The following is a 16,553-nucleotide window of genomic DNA, read 5'->3' as shown; positions in this document are numbered from 1 at the left end:
GAGCAGGAAGAATATTATGTAAAGTAAATAAATGTACATCTTGCAGAATCCTTTTAAGCATCTTGGAATTATTAGACTCACTTTCCAATGCATTTACTCCTTAATGGTTTTTGCTGTAGACAATAAAAATCAGTTGTAATTAATAACTGAGCATAATCAGAATGCAATACAAAATAATTTCCACACAGACTCTGCATCCTTGTGTTGGGTTGAGATCAGAGTTATTTTCTCCAGGAGGTAGATAATTCATCAAGCTCCCAACTGATATAAAGCGAGAAACTGGTAATCTTTGTCAATTCAAAATAAAATTAAAAATATATTTCACTAGCAAGTCTTTCTATGAATTATCTTACTATCTAGGTTGAAAGATATAACAGTACTGTTAGCTATATGGCAAAAACTAGCAGTGGTAATTTATTGTTAATATCGTGTAAAGATTAAGTTTATAGGTTTCGCTTATCTTCCATTAATGTATACATTGACTTGTTCTGCATCCATGAAGGTTTTCCTTCTCAGTGAGATGTATGGAACATAATAAATGAATGTAGTCCATAAAAAGAAAGAAACCACCAAGGCTCCATGACCTTTCCAGATTCACATAGATTATAATACTGGAATGCTGCATCACCTTAAGTCATAGTGAATAGCTCAGAAGACCAATGATGCCTGGTCAACAAATACTTGAGCAAAGCCCCACTTATCAATCATTGATAAAATCTTCATGATCTGGACTCAGGGCCAAGACATCCTCACTCTTCCGCAATCTCAACACCTTCTTCCAATCAGCTTCACCCAGTTGTCTACAACCCAATGTGTCACCTGCCTGGACATTGACCACCATCTTCCTGATGGCTCCATCCACACCTCTGTTCATGTTAAAACTCACTAACCACCAACAATACCTGCATTTGGACAGCTCTTATCCCTCCCACAACAAAAATCGCTCCCATATAGCCTGGTCACCTGTGGATGGTATATCTGCAATTAAGAGAACTGCCTTGCCCAACATGCTGAAGGTCTCACAACGCCTTCACAGACAGGCACTACCTTCCAAACCCAGTCCACAGAAAGAGTTTCCATGCTATATCCTACACACCCCTAATCCTCACACCATCCCCAAGGATCAGCTACAAAGCAGCGCCTTCCTCATCACCCATTGTCGTCCTGGACTGGAACAACTGAACCATATCCTTCCCCAGCACTTTGTTTATCAATTATCTTGGCTGGAAATGAGGGACATCCCACACAAGACCATTCTCACCCCTCCTAAAATGGTATTCCATCACTCACCTGACCTACACAACATGCTGATCCCTCCCTATTCCACCCCCATTCCCAGTCCCTTGTCACAAGGATCATACCCCTGTGGAAGACCCAGATGCAAGACCTGCCCAATCCACCCACCCAGAACTTCCTACTCCAGTCCTGCCTCAGGGTTATCCTACCACAGCCATGCTGCAATAACTATACAGCTTTTTACGTCAGTATGACAACCAACTGGCTGTGCACCAGAATGAATGCCCACTGCCAAAGTATGGCCAAGAACAAAGTTGACACCCAGTGGCACAATGTGCACCTAAACACAACAGGTTGGATTTCATTGGCTACTTCACAAGCTAGGCCATCTGGATCCTTCCCTCCACAACAACCACCTTTTCTGAACTACAAGGATGGGAGTTATCCTTGCAATACATTCTTCACTCTTGTAACCCTTCCGGCCTCAGTCTCCTTAACCCACTGCCCCCCACACCCTCCACCCAACACTTCCCTCTTCCTCTGTCCTTTCAACCTCTCCCAATTCACATCTCCACATCATTTGCATTGAGCACTGCTCCCCACTGGCTCTGGGACCCATGCATCACATGTCTAGCCCATGCACTGGCCACTTCTCCCTCCTGCATTCCTAGCTAGAAAACCTGCTGCCTCTCTATGAGCCACTAGCTACCCACCCCTCACCCTTTATCCCTCTCCTCTACCTACCCCACCTGACACAATCTGCAGCCCACTTTAGCCCACTATGTCTGTTGATGGTTCAGTGCTTCTGATATTTGGTGAGTGGTCTCCTATACTCCTAAATTATAAAAGATTATGTGACTTTTCTGTTTCAGTTATATCCACATATATTATAAAAATACATGTACATGTGTATTCGCCATGGTCCATTGATAGTGACTGGGCCAAATATCTCATGGAATAAGCATCAAACAAAAAAACTACAAAGAACAAAACTCGTCCAGCTTGAAGGGGGAAACTAGATGGTGCTATGTTTGGCCCACTAGATGGCGCTGCCATAGGTCAAACGGTTATCAACTGCGTTTTTAAATAGGAACCCCCATTTTTTATTACATGTTCTTGTAGTACGTAAAGAAATATGAATGTTTTAGTTGGGCCACTTTTTTCACTTTGTGATAGATGGCGCTGTAATAGTCACAAACGTCTAAGTACATGGTATCATGTAACATTCCGCCAGTGTGGACGGTATTTGCTTCGTGATACGTTACCTGTGTTAAAATGGACTGTTTACCAATTGTGGAAAAGGTCGATATCGTGTTGATGTATGGCTATTGTGATCAAAATGCCCAACGGGCATGTGCTATGTATGCTGCTCAGTACCCTGCAGCTGGATAGTTAAGTTATTTAAAGAAACAGGAAGTGTTCAGCCACATGTGAAATGTCAACCACAACCTACAACAAATGATGATGCTTGAGTAGGTGTTTTGGCTGCTGTCACAGCTAATCCGCACTTCAGTAGCAGACAAATTGTGCGAGAATCGGGAATCTCAGAAATGTCATTGTTGAGAATGCTACATCAACATCGATTGCACCCGTACTATATTTCTATGCACCAGAAATTGCAAGGCGATGACTTTGAATGTCATGTACAGTTCTGCCACTGGGCACAAGAGAAATTACGGGACGATTACAAATTTTTTTGCACGCGTTCTATTTAGTGACGAAGCGTCATTCACCAATAGTGGTAACGTAAACCAGCATAATAACACTATTGGACAACGGAAAATCCACTATGGCTGCAACAAGTGGAACATCAGTGACCTTGGCGGGTTAATGTATGGTGCGGCATTATGGGAGGAAGGATAATTGGCCCCCATTTTATCGATGGCAATCTAAATGGTGCAATGTATGCTGATTTCCTACATAATGTTCTACTGATGTTACTACTGCATGACACAATGGCAGTTGTCAATGCATGTGTGAACATTACGGAAGGCAAACTACTTGCTGTTGAGAGGAATGTCATTACACGTATTGCCAAATGCATTGAAGTTGACAGACAACATTTTGAGCATTTATTGCATTAATGTGGTATTTATAGGTAATCACACTGTAACAGCATGCATTCTCAGAAATGATAAATTCAGAAAGGTACATGTATCACATTGGAACAACCGAAATAAAATGTTCAAATGTACCTACATTCTGTATTTTAACTTCAAAAACCTGCTTGTTACCAACTGGTCATCTAAAATTGTGAGCCGTATGTTCGTGAATATTACAGCACCATCTGTCATAAAGCGAAAAAAGTGGTCCAACTAAAACATTCATATTTCTTTACATACTACACGAATATGTAATAAAATATGGGGGTTCCTATTTAAAAAAACACAGTTGATATCCGTTTGGCCTATGGCAGCGCCATCTAGCGGGCCAACCATAGCGCCATCTGATTTCCCCCTTCAAGCTAGATAAGTTTCGTTCTTTGTAGTTTTTTTGTTTGACACTTATTTCATGAGATATTTGGCCTGGTCACGATCAATGAACCACCCTGTATATGTTACCCGTCTCCTTCTAAACCACTAGACTGATTTCAACCAAATTTGGTACACATGTCACTTAATGTCTGAAAAGAGTTGCTGTGGGGGGTAAGAACTACCTTTCTATCAGAGATGTGAGTGTATAAAAGCGGTATAGCACATGACATGCAAATAGCCATACTTCATTCATTCAGTATTTGAGAATGAGAGCACTCAATGATTTACAAAAAACTCTACACAAAATTTCAAACCTGTATGAAACTTTTTCTCATTGACAAGCCTCACAAAACGATGAAAGGAAAAAAGTTATTGCTTACTACATTCTCGCTCTTCATGCAGTAAAGCTGCCACATGAAATCATAAACAGAGCTGCTTGAAAGTAAAACTGCAGAGCAAAATACACTAGAGATATTGGTGAAAGTTGTGTACAAATACATGTGAAATTGTTTAAATATATGTAAAATAGATTTGATATGTATGTATGTGGCCAAAACCATGGGTATAAAGGTGCTGAAATGATTCGCCCAAATTTGCTACACATATTACTCACAGTTACAATATGGAAAGAAGTACTGTGCTGGTAAAAACCACCAGCCTCCTGTTGGAGTGAGAGTGATAACATGGAGATAGAAAGGGGGGGGGGGGGATGGAGAGACAGAGAGGAGGAAGAATGAGATGGACAAAGATAGAAGGAGGAGGAGACATAAAGATAGAGGGGAAGGGGAAACATGCAGAATAAGAAAAGATATGTCTAAAAACAAAGATGATGTAACTTACCAAACGAAAGCGTTGGTATGTTGATAGACACACAAACAAACACAAACACACACACAAAATTCAAGCTTTCATAACCCACGGTTGCTTCATCAGGAAAGAGGGAAGGAGAGGGAAAGACGAAAGGATGTGGGTTTTAAGGGAGAGGGTAAGGAGTCATTCCAATCCCGGGAGTGGAAAGACTTACCTTAGGGGGAAAAAAGGACAGGTATACACTCGTGCACACACACACATATCCATCCGCACATATATATTGGTATCTTCCTAACTTTGCTAGGAGCTTGAGATATTATTTTCTCAGATTCATTGAATTTATGGCTCTAGATCCTGTGTAAACTGTAAGTGGGTAATTGTATTTTAGTTATATTTGTTCCCTAGGAAGCATCTGTGCAACTCAGTACAGAAAGAAAATCAGTGTCAGTTGTACTATCATCTGTATTTTATTGCAGATATAGATTTCGGCTAACAGCAGAGTTGCCATCAGTGCTATAAATACAAAATAACACAGGAATCAGACCTTGAAAAGCACACTAACTAAGAACCGTGTCCTAGTTGTTCAGAATACCAACTGCACAATTACTAATTATTATAGGTAGTCATGGAGACTCAGCATTGTTATAATGACACACTTTACATTATAACTTTGGATGTACAAGCATCAATCAAACTAAGGCTGCTGTTTACAGACCCACACAGTTAACCTCAGTTTATGCTTTGGTGGCCAGCCAACACCCCCTATTTCCATTACTCATATATAAAAAAATGGGTTACGATTTTATATATAAGAATAATATGAATGAGATTTTCACTCTGCAGCAGAGTGTGTGCTGGTATGAAACTTCCTGGCAGATTAAAACTGTGTGCCAGACCGAGACTCGAACTCGGGACCTTTGCGTTTCATGTGTAAGTGCTCAACCAACTGAGCTACCCAGGCACGACTCGCGCCCCGTCCCCACAGCCTTACTTCTACCAGTACCTCACCTCCTACTTTCCAAACTTTACAGAAGCTCTTCTGCGAACCATGGAGGACTAGCACTCCTGAAAGAAAGGATATTGCGGGGACATGGCTTAGCCACAGCCTAGGGGATGTTTCCAGAATGAGATTTTCACTCTGCAGCGGAGTGTGCGCTGATATGAGACTTCCTGGCAGATTAAAACTGTGTGCCGGACCGAGACTCGAACTTGGGACCTTTACCTTCTGTGGGCAAGTGCTCAATCAACTGAGGTACCCAGGCATGACTCACTATACGTCCTCACAGCTTTACTTCCACCAGTACCTCACCTCCTACCTTCCAAATTTTACAGAAGCTCTCCTGTGAACCATGCAGGACTAGCACTCCTGAAAGAAAGAATATTGTGGAGACATGGCTTAGCCACAGCCTAGGGGATGTTTGCAGAATGAGTTTTCACTCTGCTCAGTTGTTTGAGCACTTGCCCACGAAAGGCAAAGGTCCCAAGTTTGAGTCATGGTCCGGGACACAGTTTTAATCTGCCAGGAAGTTTCAAGAATAACATGAATTCAAAATGACTGTAGTGTAAAGTAAAAGTTTTATGAGGAGGCATTAAAATAAGCATTGCCACAAATATTGCTATATATTGAGTTCATTATCATGAAGTACATTAATATGTAGTAATACTTTGCATGAGTATACCTTAAAATACTAAAACATAAGTAACAAGCTGGTGTAGAAATTAAAGTGTCCATACTTTTTTTATAACCTAAAAACATATAATATAATCACCAACCAAATGTATGTAGACACTGCATAATGAAATTTTAAAATCACTGTCACAGCTGCCAAGCAGAAGTGGAATACAATAATGTTAAAAACAACATTACAAAGCATACAATCTATAAATACTGAAAAATGACTTAGATTTTAATTATAAAGTTTCTACTTATATGGTACACAATCAAAATGTTATTACATAGGGATGAGTCCACTAGGTTGAATGCATATCTCCTGGTTTGCCACCATGCCTTCTATCTGGAAGATGGTTTTCAAAAAGCTCCCAAAAATGGGCACTTCTCATTGTGACTTGCTCATTCAGTGAAATGATCTAAGGAGAACTTTGAAGGTTAAAAATCTCCACCTCCTCAAGCAAATCTAAAAATGCGCCCTTCTTACTTCTATGAAGCTATTTCGATTGTTAGGTCAGATCTGGAACACTTTCTCCACTATCAGTCAGGTGGGGAGCAAAATTAGATTTATCTGCCATGTCCCTTATGTCCAGCACCACATGCTACTTGAATCTGACCTCAAGCCATCTCCCAGTTCGGCCCACATAACAGGCATTACAGTCTGAACACTCCTATCTGTATACACCTTATTAGTGAAAAATATTAGTTTTTTGTATATTAAGTGATAGTAACTGATCAAGACTATTCACAGTACTAAAAGATACTGTAACTTTACACGTCCTCAAAACTGATGATGCTCATGTACTACAGTACCATAGCAAGGCAACATAACAAATGTATATCCTTGTCTTTTACTGTGTTATTTGCAGCAGGTGTTGTATTGTGTTCCATTTTATTGTAAATATTAGTTACATAATTCAGTGTGTAATTATTAGCTTTTGCAGTGTAATTGGTAACATTTAACTCCATCTTTGATAAAGACAGAAGCTGAAGTAATGAATTGGAATTTGTACCAAGGTCGAGACTTGAACCCTGGTCTCCTGCTTACTAGACAGATGTGCTACCCACCACACCACCATGGCATTGTGTGTGCCACAGCTGCATGGGCTACCCTAGTCCAGTGCCCTCGATAACACTAACTTCAGTTCATGCCTTCAGCCTGTTTTCTCTTTCTAAATCGCCAGAAATTTATTGAAGATAAAGTTGAGACTCAAATGTCTCCAGGAAAATATAGTTCCATCAGATGAATAAATCAGCTACACCTTAGGTACAGGAAGGTTTTCCCATTATGTATGAAGCTTGGGTGCTATTCTAATATGAGAGAGCCTCAGCAGTACTGACGAAAAGAAGTGGAAAATGGCCCGAAGGCATGAACTGAAGTTAGCATTAGGGAGGGCAGTGGATTAGGATAGTCCTTGCTGCTGTGGTAGCCACAGTGCCATGGTGGTGTAGTGGTTAGCACATCCGCCTATGGAAAATAATTCATTTTTAGCATTCGAGACAGCAGGTCAGTATTACATAATATACAAAAAACAAAATTTTTTTACCAATCAGGTGTATACAGATGGAGCATTCAGATAAAATATAACTTTTGCTGCTCACCTGACTGACAGCGAAAAGTGCGTTCAAGATCTGATCTCACAACTGAAATAGCTTCATAGAGATGAGAAGGGGATATTTTTAGATTTGCTTGAAGAGGTGGAGATTTTTAACCTTCAAAGTTCTCCTTAGATCATCTCACTGAATGAATAAGTGGCAATGAAAAGCACCCTTTTTTGGGAGCTTTTTGAAAGCCATCTTCCTGATAGAAGGCATGGTGGTGATCCAGAAGGGAGAAATTCAACTTAGTGGACTCATCCCTGTGTAGTAACATTTTGATTGTGTCCCATGTGATTGTGAAGTGTCCCCATGTGGGATGGTGCACACACAGAGACTACAGCTTCCAGGTAGCCTTGAACTACAGAATTCATTTCTCTAAGGAAGCAACAAGAAAACATGGACAACAGAAATTGAATCTTTACAGAGATCAAAAGAGATTGTTCTGATCTGATAAGAATAACTGTTACTCTATGGCAACAATTCTAAGAAGGTGGAAGAGAAAGCACACAGTTTGTCACCATCGATTGCTCTCCAAGGTCAGAATCGGTTGTGGTTATGATCTCTGGTGCATTGACATTGTCTTCGTTCATGGAAGTGCTGTATTGGTGACTCATTGTTTACTCAGTGGTAGACTTGGTGGCATGATTTGCTGGAGAGCTGCAGGCTGCAGGTGGCCTACATCCTATATAGACCATCAGTGATAGAGATACCTGGAAATAGCCTGTGTCACGTGGCTTTGCAATTGCGAAATAGTGCCAGCTGTCCACTGGACATACATCTGGTGTGATGGCAACCCACAGGGCATTGCTGTGTGGCGGTGTGGCAGAACATCAGGCACCAGAGGTACACAGTATTTCTCTCCCCTTTGGCGAGAGATGGTGAAGACAATGCAAGGCGTAGACAGCGGCCGCGGTGTTGGCAGTAGCCAAGGACATGGTACTCCTCTTCACTTTGAAGGGAGATGGCAAAGCCACCTCAAGGTATAGACAGTGGCCATGATGGAGGCGACAGCCAAGAACATAGCACTCCTCTTCCCTTCAGAGAGAGATGGCGAAGCCATCTCGAAGCGTAAATGGTGGCCGCAGTGAAGGCGACAGCCAAGGACGTGCAGTCCTTTTCCCTTTGCTGTAGATGGTGTAGCTGGCTGGAAGCAGTGGACTGCAGAGCATAGGCACTGTCAACAGCAAAGAGCACAGAGAGTGCAGGTGGGCCAGCGGAGCCCACAGAGGGTGGCGCTGAAGCCAGCAACGTACGTACCACCAGCACCGGAGCAGGTGACAGGAGGCACATGCCATGGGACCAGAAGGTATGTGATGTTCGGCATACCAAGGTGGTCTGTGAGGAGGCCTGGAAAAAACAAAAACGTGCACAGACTTCATTGAGCAGGGCATCGACATCACACGAAGGTGGCAACACGAGGCATAGCCGAGCGTTGTGGCGAAACTTCCACAAGTGAAGCACAGGAGGTGCAGGGAAGGCCACGAGGTGGTCAGAGAGGTCCACAAGGAAGAGTGGCTGAGGACGGCGACCAGAAGGGACGGCACTCTGAAGGGTTCCTCTGAAGGCACAGTAACAGGTGATGCATCCAGCAGAGTTGTGGAAACAGTAGATAGATAAGTCACTGCTGTAGTGGAAGGACCAAGGCAGACAGAAGGCATGTATGTCCACCAAGGGCATTGGATGAATAGGGTCAGATCGGATGGAGAGGGATGTCGACAGGACTGGTGGCAGTGGTGAGGGTGGCAGCTGCAAAACTTACGCGTCTGGAGGCGCCGCATCGGTAGGTGCCATGTCGGCAGGCATCGCGTCAACAGGCACCATGTCAGGAGGTCCTGCTTCAAGAGGTACCACATCAGAAGGTGCTGATGCTGGCATAGCTGAGGGAGCAGCGCAGTGGCACTGAGACACGAGTGTGCCAGAGGCCGTGTGGCAAGGGCCCGGAGGCAAGGGGCCAGGGCCATGGTGGCCAGGACAGAAGCATCACGAAGAGAAGTGTGAAATAGGTGGTCCAGGGTGGCTAGGAAGAGGGGCCAAGAATCCAAAGCCACTTCAAAGTTGGAAGGATGGAGGGGGTGGTAGCAAGCATGCCATCCTGCACTAGGTGCTCATTGGAACAGTGAGGTGCCATCGGAGGAGCTCCAAGGAGTGCAGAAAGTGCCTAACATGAAGCAGAAGCCATGCTGTCCCAGCTGCAGCATGTGGAGGCATTGACACTAAGAAGCACTAAATCAAATGAGCTGTTTCCTGGGTCAAACGGAGCAACTGCTGAACCCACAATTGGAGAAGCTGCAGAAGCGAATGCTCTGGTGTAGAAGCAGCCATCAGAGAATAACAAGTGAAATGAGATGGGAAGAACATCAGGCAAACATGCAGAAAAGCACACTAATGCAGAGAGAAGGCTACTCAGGTGAGCTCAGATACTGGAGCAAAATTCCAAAGATGAAAGCAGGCATGAAAAGTTTACCCTTATCACCAACTGATGTGTCCCATTGTGGGATGATGTACACACAAAGAAGACAGTTCCCAGGTAGCCTTGAACTACAAAATTTATTTCTCCAAGGAAGCAACAAGAAAGCATGAACAACAGAAATTGAATCTCTTCAAAGAACAAAAGAGATCATTCTGATCTGATAAGAATAACCATTACTCTTTGAAAACAGTTCTATGAAGGTGCAAGAGAAAGCACACAGTGTATAAGCATCGATTAATCTCCAAGATTGGAATTGGTTGTGATCACTATCAGAGGTGCACTGGCATTGTCTTCATCCAGAAGTGCTGTGTGGATGACTCATTGTTTACTCAGCAGCACACTCCTCTGGAGAGCTGCAGGCGATAGCCTATATAGGCTGCCTGGCATAGGGATACCTGGAAATAGTCAGGGTCACGTTAATTTGCAGATTCAAAATAGTGCTGGCTGTCCAGTGATCGTGGCACTCTCCATACCACAGGGGATGGTGCAGTGAAGTTGAACAGTGTTGGCTGCAGGCACCTTGCATGACGGCAACCGACAGGGCATTACTGTGTGATGGCGTGCTGGAACATCAGGCACCAGAGGCACAAGGCGTACCATATGAGAAGAAAGTGTATAATTAAAATCTAAGTCATCTTTCCAGTATTTACAGGTTGTAAAATTTGTAGTATACATTACTGTTTGCTACTTACATTTTCTGAAATTTGCTCACAAGCATATTATAAATATTTTTTTGTATTCCACTTTCACTTGGCAGCCGTGACAGTGATTTCAAAACTTCATTACGCACTGTCTACATACATTTGATTTGGTTATTATATTATATATTTTTAATTTATGAAATAAAATATAGACTGGATAATTATAATTTTTACACTAACTTGTTACTCCTGTGATATTTTAAGGAATACCTATACAAAATTTTATTACATGTAATGTGCTTCAAGATATTGAGCTCAATATATAGAAATATTTGTCACATTGCTTATTTTAATGTCTCCTGACAAAATTGCACTTTACTATAATTATTTTGAACTCATATTATTCTTATGTATGTAAAAAAAAAATAATCTTTAACACTTTCAGGACTGAGCAGCCAGTGGGTAGCTCAGTTGACAGACAGTTTCAGTGTTTGGGAATTTTGTGTAACAGGTTCTAATGCACAGAATATTAGTCAGTTGTATTTCATTTGAAAGAGGGGTCTTTTCTCTATGACCTGCTGCAAAGAAACATAGACTTACATCTGTGTCCCATTTATTACATGGGAATGAAAAGGTGGTTTTTGCAGCAACAAAACGTTTTTTGGCTTTCGTTTCCTAAATGGAGATAGAATTTGTTGGTCCTAAAAGTAAAACTTTTTGATTATGTAGTTTTTTTTTTATTGAAAATCACGTAGTTTCATTTGAAAAATTTTGGAGCATTTTTGGGGGGGGGGGGGGGGGGGGAAGAGTTCTGCATTACATTCTTCACATAGTGCCTTGTATCTTGCTATTTTCTCAGATTTTGCCTTGCTTTGTTCTGGATGAACCTTACTTCTCCTCAGAATACATCTTGACATTTCTGTAGGCAAAATCAATTTAGGGTAATGTTTTTCACTGAGTTTGTACGCAAGTGAGCTATTTTGAGTCCCAAGTTGATTCAGCCATGGCTCCCTTGTTCATCAAAGACAGTGCCAGTTCAGTGACAAATTCAACAAGATGCTTACTTGTAGGCCTTAACTTATTATATAAAACATACAAATTTACAATCCACCCTGATGAAAAAAGTATTTCTGCCACCATTTTATTTGCTTCGCCTCAAAATGGTAATAGCCCTTTAGCTGGTAGGTAGCTGTGGTCCATACCAGCCTTGTTTTTACTATAATCCAAAATTCAGGGAAATTTCATCTCCTCTAGTTGAGTTTTGTTGCCAAAGGAATACATTCCTAGTGTCCTCCCGATCCACAAACAGCAAATAGTTTCATAAGTGAAATGTAAGACTTTTTTTCCAACTTCTGTGCAATTGATCTTTAACAAGCCTTTTTTCTATTTCTCAGTTGTAAGGCCATCTAAAAGAAATAAAAAGTGGGTAGCTGACAACAATTGATGCCATTTGTACTGTTTGATATCTTGAGGCATGGCATGTGGCAATAAAGGGGAATGTGAACAACACAAAGAAAGTTACACACAGTGTTTTCTGTATTTGTTTTCCACAAATATGAGTGCAACAAGATGCCATTTGTGTCTTCTCATGGTAGTAGAAGCATCATAACATATTTTTATACAGAGATCAGATATAAGAAAAAAGGTGGAATACATTTACAAAGCTGAAAAGCAGCTGACCTACATTACTCATCTTCTTTCAGTATAATGTGTGCAACATAGGAGCTATGTCACTCATCTCCAAAGTGTTAACCCAATTTTTCATATATAGGTAATGGAAGTGTGTGTTTAAATCCCCCATTACTATCATATTCTTCTTTCCCATCTGCTTCTGCATTTCCTCTTCAAACTCTTGCTTCTCCTCGGAAGTGCAACCCACCTGTGGTGCATACACTTGTATTACCTCTGTGGTTGTCCTCTTGAGTGATATTTTGGTCTTCATCATCCTCTCACTTATTCTCTTCATTTCCTCTTTTAATCCATCTCTTACTACTATTCCGACTCCATTTCTGCTTCCCTCCTCATTTCCACTCCAGTACAGTTGGTAGCCTTTTCTCAGTTCTCTCCTTCTTTCCCCTTTCTATCTCATTTCAGCTAACCCCAATAGGTCGAACTTCCTTCTTTCCATCATGTTCACCATCTCCTCCACCTTTCCAGTCAATGTTTGTGTATTTAATGTTCCAAATCTTAATCCTTGTTTATATCCAGTTAGTCAATGATTAAATCTGTCCTTTCTGAGGCCCATTCTATTTCTGAAAGCAGAAATCATAATCCACAACTGGCTAAGAGAAGACAAGGCTGCAAAAGTGTGCTTGGACCAGGGGATTGGTACTGCTGAAATGAGGGAGGTGAAAGACTATTGGAGTTCTATTAAAGGAATGGCTTGCTTGGTTGGGAACTCTTGGTTCAGGAAAAGGGAGAGCCACGAGATTACCTGGTATAGTCAAGACTTAAAGAGGAAGTCGATAGTTGACTGCGTCCTGTATTATAGTGAGATGAATAGGAACATCATTGACATTAAGGTATTACCATCAGAGGCCTTGGATAGCGACCACCGTTTGCTGGTAATGAACCTGAGAGGGACTAAGGATAATAAAGGGACAGAAAACCAGGAAAGATGTGTAAGGGCATATAAGTTGAAGGAGGAAGAAAGCAGGCTATATTACCTACAAGTAGTAAAGGAAAGCGTCCCAAAGGATGAACCAAAAACAGTAGAAGAGGAATGGGGTAGATTCAAGGGAACATTAGTAAGTGCGGTGGAAGCAATATGTGGGAGGACAAGCAACAAAAAGAGATGGAAAGAAACACCCTGGTGGAATGATAAAACAAAGGATATAGTACAAAAGAAGAATAGAGCCTTTAGGGTACAGTTCCAGAAGAGAACAGTAGAGATGGGAAGAGTACCAGGCAAGAAAGAAAGAAACAAAAAGAGTGGTAGCAGAAGAAAGAAGAAAATGGATGGAACAGTGCACCAGAATGATGGAGGCAGATAGTGAAGGTTCAAAAGAGGTGTTATATGGGATGATTAAAAGTAAGAGGAAGAACGGTGTGACAGATTATGCTCGAATAGTGAACAAAAGTGCACTAGATGTAGAGAATAAGGAGGAACTCACAGCAAGTCTGGATGAGCTAAGTGTAGAGATGGTGAGAGCAGCAGGAGAGGTAGGGATACTATAGCTGTATTGAGTAATGAAAATTGTGTGGAGACTGAAGATGTTCCCAGAAGACTGGAAGAAGGGAATAATTGTCCCGATCTTTAAGAAGGGAAATAGGGAAGAGCAACATGGCTTCAGAACAGGAAGGTCCTCGATGAATCTAATTTTTGCTGTAAGACAACTGCAGTAACAGCACTATGAATATGGAATAGATCTACTAATGTCCTTCCTGGACATTGAAAAAGCGTGTGACAGTGTATGTAGAAGCAAAGTGTGGAAAGCCCTGGAGGATAGAGGAGTAGCAAAACAGATTATTTAGAGGATAAGGGAAATGTACTGTGGGAGTGTGAGCAGTGTGAAAGTGGGAGGAGAGAGATTAGCTTGGACTGAACAGAAGAATGGCTTGAAACGGGAAGTGCACTTTCACCATTACTCTTCATTGTAGTGATGGATGATATAATGAGTACAGTACCACAAGTAATTGGTGAAAGGAATATGAAAGCTATGGTGTTTGCAGATGATCTGATGATTTGGGGCAGTAAGGAGGAGGAAGTACAAGAGCAGTTGGACGTATGGGAACAAACAGTACAAGAACATGGGATGAAATTATGAAATTTAGTATAAGTAAGAGTGAGATGATTATTACAACAAGAAAGAAGGAGAGAGGAACAACTGGAATAACAGTTGGTGAGGAATGATTGAGGAGAGTGGAGAGTTTCAAGTACCTAGGAGGCCTGATACAGGAAGATGGAAAAAACAACAGAGAAACAGGAGGAGATAGAGAAATCAAGGCTGAGATGGTATGGACACGTTAAGAGAATGGAGGAGAAGAGGATAGCCAGGAGGATACACGAGATGAAACTGGGAGGAAAGAGACCAAGAGAAAGACCAAGAGACAGATGTCTGAAAGGAGGAGAGGAATTCATCCAGATGAAAGGAGAAGACTGGAACAAGGTGAAGATGGAGAGATGGTGGCAAGACAAAAGACAATGGAGAGGCTTATGTTCCATACAGACCTGGCCAGAGGCTGGAAACTGTCTATGATGATGATGATGATGATGATGAGGTAAGGGAAGTGGAGGGCATTGGCCATCCAACATGGCTTAAACTGACATTAGGTGTACAGGTCTGTAAACAGCAGCCTCAGTATGACTGATGCTTGTACATGCCACAGTTAAATGGTAATATGTGCGGTTATAACTTTGCTGAGTCTACATCAATACCCATAACAGCATGTAATTGTACAATTGGCATTTTCTACAACTGTGACATGGTTGATGATAAATGTACTGTTAGCTGAAATCTAGATCTGTCATGAAATACAATTTATAGTACAACCGATATGATGCTGACCTTCTTTCTGTCCTGGATTACATTATCATCCTGTGGCACAATTATTCCCATAGAATCAAACCTGACTTTTTCAATTGCTTGACATGTGCTTTTAAATATCGTAATTTACATAATCTCTTTAAAGTGTGCAGAAGAAACTAAAAATTGCTTGTTTTAGAAGCATTGCAAGAATCTTCCATGACTCTGCATCTGTCACTTCAGTAACATTACCAGAAAAGTTGTTTTATTTGTACTTTAATAATAACAAAATTGGAATTATTAATTTTTCAGAGTTACTTGTAACTATATTTCATGTGTTTTGTTTATAGGGCTATGGATATTCTGAATGCAACATCTGCTCCTGCTGAAACAAGAATAACCATAAAATATAAATATTTTCTTATTATGGGAAGAAAATGAACAATTTCATAGGAATTGTAGCTTTTGTATCCTACTATGTGCCAAATAAAATGATACAATAAGTGTTGAAAAAATTGGATGTGGTTGTTGTTTGTACCCATTGTGTAACTGAATTCAATAAAATTTCACCATATTGTGATATTACTTTATGGAAATGAGCTTAGTATTAAAACTTCCAGAATAAATTATTTACTAATGAGCCAAAACATGATGACCACTGCCTGCTGTGAGACTGCATCCAAACCTTGTAGTGATGCGAGCTGTGACACATAAGAAAAATATGTAAGAAGAGCAAAGATGGATGGAGAATCCTTTTGATGCCAATATGGGTCACAAACTGAGAAATCCAGTAACATAAGTGACTGGCAAAGGGCAAATTTTTAGGGCCCAGCACCTGGAATTATAGTATCTTGTAAACAGTGAAGATGGTCATGAGTTCTCTGGCTGCTGTTGTGAGATAGTGAAACTATGAGTATGTAACAAGGTGTTGGACATCCACATATGTGCACACCTCTTCACAAAATGTGACTGTGGAGATTGGAGGCTTGCCAACTCTGCAAACAAGGATAGGCAATGATCTGTGGCATGGTATCATTGAGACTGGGCCTTGGATCGATACAGATGTGTCAACTAGTCGGATTAATCACATTTCACATGTCACCTGGTTGATAAGCCATCATGCAGGAGGACCACAATTTCACATGTTCATTGGACCATGGACTCATGCCATAGGGAACAGAATTACAT

General features: G+C 41.2%; 1 protein-coding gene across 6 annotated transcripts in view; it reads left to right on the top strand.

Annotated features, from left to right (window-relative positions):
* The window catches only part of LOC126484613 (putative methyltransferase DDB_G0268948), a 137,383-nt gene extending 121,422 nt beyond the window's left edge, over positions 1-15,961 (top strand). For all 6 annotated transcript variants that reach the window (XM_050108198.1, XM_050108196.1, XM_050108193.1 and 3 more), the window contains exon 7: positions 15,716-15,961. In XM_050108198.1, the coding sequence (XP_049964155.1) occupies positions 15,716-15,806 (91 nt within the window). In that variant the 3' untranslated portion in view covers positions 15,807-15,961. The remainder of the gene's footprint in view (positions 1-15,715) is intronic.
* The last annotated feature ends 592 nt before the right edge of the window (positions 15,962-16,553 follow it).

The sequence above is a fragment of the Schistocerca serialis genome, chromosome 6, assembly GCF_023864345.2.
Source record: "Schistocerca serialis cubense isolate TAMUIC-IGC-003099 chromosome 6, iqSchSeri2.2, whole genome shotgun sequence".
Taxonomy (NCBI): domain Eukaryota; kingdom Metazoa; phylum Arthropoda; class Insecta; order Orthoptera; family Acrididae; genus Schistocerca; species Schistocerca serialis.
The sequence above is the reverse complement of the archived record's forward strand: the minus strand, read 5'-3'. Positions and strand labels throughout refer to the sequence as shown.